The 5,678-nt window shown below is 51.2% G+C and overlaps 1 protein-coding gene across 1 annotated transcript; it reads left to right on the plus strand.

Annotated features, from left to right (window-relative positions):
- Positions 1-2,987: 2,987 nt before the first annotated feature.
- Positions 2,988-5,471, plus strand: LOC124673335. Its single transcript, XM_047209432.1, has one exon. The coding sequence runs from the start codon at positions 2,988-2,990 to the stop codon at positions 5,376-5,378; it is 2,391 nt and encodes a 796-aa protein (XP_047065388.1). The 3' UTR covers positions 5,379-5,471.
- The last annotated feature ends 207 nt before the right edge of the window (positions 5,472-5,678 follow it).

Genomic DNA, 5,678 nt, shown 5'->3' on the forward strand with positions numbered 1-5,678 from the left:
TTTTCCATGAGAAGCTTTTTTTTTGCCCCCGATCTCTAGTGCTCCCTTTATTTAAAAAACAAAAATTATATTTACATGTTTTTTAAAAAATTACTTTGTGCCGAATAATAAACATTTCAAATAGATATTTTACACTTTTGTGGGATACAACATGATCCACTTTTAGGATTTTATTTCACGATTTTTTTTAAATTTCTTAATATATTATTTAAAAAATTAATATGCAGGAAACACTAGAGCTTGGGACCAAAAAATCTCCATTTGTATATCAAATATGATAAGAATAATTAGAAACTAGCATAAACTTTGCGCTTGAGCTGATCACATATGTAAATTTATATTTTTTTTTTCTCAACCACCTCGTGCCGCTAGCAGTTAGCCCAATTAGTAGTAACCAAGACATATCTAAGCCTCTAAGGGCTAATTTTATCCGCAAGATTTCATTATTATGGAATAAAGAAAAACATAGGATTAAATCCCTCAAGGAATAGGAAATGAGAAGTGTTTGATACCAACATGAAAAAAAAATAACTTTTTAATGTGAATCGTACAACTAACGTTGAAAAAGGAAATTAAGGACCCAAATGCCCTCAAATTCAAAGGCGGGCAAAGTGTACATGAACCTATAGGACTTGTTTGGTTTGCAAGAATATAAAATTTTGGAATGAATAGAAAGAAAACATGACGTGCTAAGAATATATGTGTGAAACAGAGCACTAGAAAACATAGAAATTATGTAAAGTTGGGTGTTTTGTTAAGTTGAATATAATAACACAAGAACACCGATAGTGATGGTCAAACCAAAATCATATCACAAGATAAATTACAATTATAATGTTATTATGCCACTGAAGAGCTCAATATCATTCATCGTGCGTAGGAATTTGAAAAGGATGCCAAGATTATGAAATTTCGAGGGTTTTTTCCTTCGAACCAAAGGAATAGTCACATTAGGAAAATTCATATTCCTATATTACTCCCCCACTTTCACTTTGAGCCAAACAAGCCCATAATGTTGCACAACTTAATACCAATGACTCCTTTACGAAGGAGTGTTTGATTGGAAATGAAAACAAAAGTAAATATAAAAACAATCCGGAGTGGAGATAAATTTTACTCTAAAACTGTGTGCCAAGAAGTCATATGTAGGCATTCTAAAGCGATGTAATCCTATTAATCATACAAACTTTGTAAGAAAAATACTATGGAAATTCTTTGAAAAGACAGAAGGCATGAAAACATACTTGAAGTTGGACCAGGATTAGTGTTAAGCCAGAAAAGGATTTTTAGAAAGATCACCCATCCAAAAAAATAGGATCATCCCAGGCATTAACACTTGATGGCTATTATTTAAGACGGAGAAACCCAAATTCAGCCCCCAATAAGGCTCGAACCTATGTTTGAGGGCCTGCATTGTCACCATGCTACAACCTAGATCACCCATCCCATGACCGAAGTTTGAGATATAGGGAGACAACGCGAGACATTGTCAAAAATATAAATACCGCCGCTTAACAAAATAAGAAATAGATCAAACTGTACATATGAAAGACTAAGCGCAAGGTGGCCTAGAGAGAAAACATTTTGTAATGTATGTGCTACACTTGAAGATGAAGCAATAGCCCTAACATTTCTATTTAAAGAAGGTACTCCTTTTCGCAGGAGCACCTAGGAGTACTACCTCCGATAAGGCGCCCTCATTTTACGTGTTTTTTGTTTGACCAAGAATTACTTCAAATATATAAAGATTGTTTGTATGAAATTAGCATCATTAGAAAGTACTTTTCAATACGAATCCAACGATACTAATTACATATAATATAATCAAGATTGTGTTGCTCAATTTTTATGGTCAAAGTTCGTCTTGAAATACGCGTGCGTCTTATTCCTTGGGACGGAGGTAGTAGTATATTTGGCACCCATATCCATGAATCCATCTTACAGGTCGAGGAGAAGTATGCTGCACACCATACACAATATGACAATAATGAAAAATTCTTGAAAACACACCGCTAGACATACACATAGTAGTATCAGGGAGGGAGTGAAAGGAGTGTACAAGAACAACATAGTGAAACTAAACGGAACGAAAAAGAGAAGGTGTGTTGTGTGCGGGGTCAGGTGAGGGCAACTGTTCCACGGCAATAATTGCTCGGGCAGCAGAGGCCACAGTGGCAACAGCACAAGTCGCCCGTACCAATCCCGCTTACCTTTTATTATTATTATTGGCATTGTACCATAAAGCGCACAGTGGCATTATATCACAGCATTCCTCTTGCAGGCAGTCTCTCTCCCCTTCTCCTTCTCCTTCTCCCCAGCCCAGCCCACCCAGTCAACCCCTACCAAAGACCACCGAAAATAAAACCCATAATCATCCGAGCTTGGGTACACATTGAAAGTTTTTTCTTTTCTTTTGAGTACCCAAGAAAAGAAGTAGTACTACCGACTGCTCCATATATGAGGAGGAGGAGGCTAGTGAGAGTAACAGTGTCATGTGTTGATACTTAAGGACAGAGAGTGACCTTTCTTTACTCCTAGCTTTGTTTTGTGTTTGTTTGCACACCTTCTCTCCTCTCCACTCTATATGTTGATGTTCCCAGCTCCCAATGTTTAGTAGTGAAGACTAGTATTGCTGCTGCTGGGCTCTAGAATCCAAGATAAATAGAGAGAGAATGTGGAGGAGGTAGTGAGAGAGAGAGAGAAGTTTTGTTGTTTTGGGTTTGAAGGAGAAGAAGAAGGAACTCATCAGCCTCTCAGTTCATCCATCATACATACTGCTAGTAGCCAAGAGAGGGTCTAGCTAGATAGATAGACAGACTACAGACTACAGAGAGAGAGCAAGGAGCCAATAATAAAATAAAAACGAGGGTAAAAATAGGCAGTCCAGTCTCCTCGTCTCGCCCAACAAAAAAGGGCGTCTAGTTGCGGCAGAAGCGAAACGTCCGCAAACCCCCTGAAAACCTCCTACGAAAGCCACGCGTGACGCCATGTCGGCGGAGGAGGGCGAGGCGTCCGGATCGGCGCCGCCGCCGGTGCTCGACGCCGCCGGAGCAATGGGCCCCGAGGAGGCCGCCGCCAGGAAGCGCTACGACGCCCTCATGCAGGTCCGCGCCAAGGCCGTCAAGGGCAAGGGCGCCTGGTACTGGGGCCACCTCGAGCCCGTCCTCGTCCCGCCGCCCGCCTCCGGCGCGCCCCCCAAGGCCGCCAGGCTCCGCTGCGGCCTCTGCGCCGCCACCTTCTCCGCCTCCAACCCCTCCCGCACCGCCACCGAGCACCTCAAGCGCGGGGCCTGCCCTAATTTCGCCGCCGCCCAGGGCGCGCCGCCGCCGCCTCCGCCCCCGCCCCCGCCGCCGCACCATCAGAACCAGCAGCTGCAGCTCGTCACCGTCTCCTCCCCCGCGTCATCGATCGTCCCCATCTCGTCCATACCCCCTTCCTCCTCCTCCTCCCAGCGCCGCCACTCCACCGGCGGTGGCGGCGGCCGGAAACGCCACGCGCTCGCTGCCGCCTACGCGGCAGTTTCCGAGGCGGCGGCATCGCACCAGCACCACATCGTGGTGGCCGACCCCACCGCCTACTCCCCGACGCCGCCCACGCCCCCGGGGATGCCCACGCCCAGGCAGGTGCTCTCCGGCGGCAGGGGCGACCTCGGCCCGCTCGCCATGCTGGAGGACAGCGTCAAGCGCCTCAAGTCCCCCTCGGCCTCCCCTGGCGCGATGCTCCCGCGGCCCCAGGCCGAGGCCGCGCTCGCCCTCCTCGCCGACTGGTTCCTCGAGTCGTCCGGCAGCACGTCCCTCTCGGCCGTCGAGCACCCCAAGCTCAAGACCTTCCTGCGCCAGGTCGGCCTCCCGGAGCTAACCCGCGCCGAGCTCGCCGGCGCGCGCCTCGACGCGCGCTACGCGCAGGCCTGCGCCGACGCCGCGGCCCGCTTCCGCGAGGCGCGCTTCTTCCAGCTCTCCGCCGACGGCCTTCGCGAACCCGTGATCACCCTCGCCGTCAACCTCCCCAACGACACCTCCGTCTTCCACCGCGCCGTGCCCATGCCGGCGCCGGCCTCCGCCTCCTCCGGCTACGCCGAGGAGCTCCTCCTCGACGCCGCCTCCAACGTCGCCGCCTCGTCCGGCGACATCCGGCATTGCGCCGGCATCGTCGCCGACCGCTTCGGCTCCAAGACGCTGCGCGACCTCGAGGCCAAGCACCACTGGATGGTCAACCTGCCCTGCCAGGTGCACGGCCTCTCCCGCCTCGTGCGCGACATGGCGCGCGAGCTCCCCATCTTCCACAACGCCGCCGCCAAGTGCGCCAAGGTCGCCGCCTACTTCAACGCCACGCCCGCCGTGCGCGCGCTGCTGCACAAGCACCAGGTGCAGGAGCACGGCCACGCATTCCTCCTCCCCGTCACCGCCCCGCCGTTCAACGACGGGGGATTCACCGCCGGCCCGTTCGCCATGCTGGAGAGCATCCTCACCTCGTCCCGCCCGCTCCAGATGGCGGTGCACGAGGAGGCCTACAAGGTGGTCTGCATTGACGATCCATCCGCCAGGGACATCGCCACCATGGTGCAGAACGTGGTGTTCTGGACCGAGGTCGAGGCCTCGCATTCGCTCGTCAAGATGATCATGGACATGGTGAAAGAGATGGAGGCCGAGAGGCCCCTCGTCGGCCAATGCCTGCCGCTCTGGGAGGACCTGCGCGGCAAGGTCAGAGGCTGGTGCCGGAAATTCAGCATCGAGGAGGCCACCGCCATGAATGTGCTCGAGAGGAGGTTCAGGAAGAACTACCACCCGGCGTGGTCGGCGGCATTCATACTGGACCCTCTGTATCTGATCAAGGACGCCGGCAGGAGGTACCTTCCGCCGTTCAACTACCTGACGCCGGAGCAGGAGAAGGACGTGGACAGGCTGATCACGAGACTGGTGTCGCCGGACGAGGCGCACCTCGCGCTCATGGAGCTGATGAAATGGCGGTCGGAGGGGCTCGACCCGTTGTACGCGCAGGCGGTGCAGGTCCGGCAGCCCGACCCTCTGACGGGGAAGATGAAGATCGCCAACAAGCAGAGCAGCCGGCTCGTCTGGGAGACGTGCCTCAGCGAGTTCAAATCGCTTGGGAAAGTGGCCGTCAGGCTCATCTTCCTCCATGCAACCGCAAAGGGGTTCAAATGCACGCCGTCGATGACGCGGTGGCTCACCGCGCCGGGGAGCTCTTCCAGCGGCATTGGCCGCGCGCACCGGCTGGTGTTCATCGCGGCCAATTCGAAGCTGGAGAGGAGGGATTTCTCGAACGACGACGACAAGGACGTGGAGCTGCTCACGGAAGGAGACGATGACCCTATGCTAACCGAGAATGCAATTGTGGATCCCTCCTCCTCTTCAGTGTAGCATTCCATTCCTGGTGGTTAAATTTGCTTCTTTGTGCATTTGATGATGTTAGCATCGGTTTAGAATTTGATCTAGGAAATTGTCAGATTCTTTTCTTTTTTGTTCTTCATCATGTCGTGCCCCTCATGTTGCTAGTTCTTGCTCCCTCCTCTTTGTTTTGGTTGGGTAGGGGGTAGGGGCATGAGATGGAGATATGCACCCTTAATTTGCTTGTCAAGTGTGCTTAATCAATAAATGATCATTGTCATATATAGTACTAGTGTGTTGGTTCTGGTTGATCCTGGACTATTTAGAAATCAA

Source organism: Lolium rigidum, chromosome 7 (genome assembly GCF_022539505.1).
Source record: "Lolium rigidum isolate FL_2022 chromosome 7, APGP_CSIRO_Lrig_0.1, whole genome shotgun sequence".
NCBI classification, from domain to species: domain Eukaryota; kingdom Viridiplantae; phylum Streptophyta; class Magnoliopsida; order Poales; family Poaceae; genus Lolium; species Lolium rigidum.

Excerpts from the sequence above, each read along its gene's own strand:
- LOC124673335 (XM_047209432.1), top strand. The coding sequence starts at position 2,988 with ATGTCGGCGGAGGAGGGCGAGGCGTCCGGATCGGCGCCGCCGCCGGTG.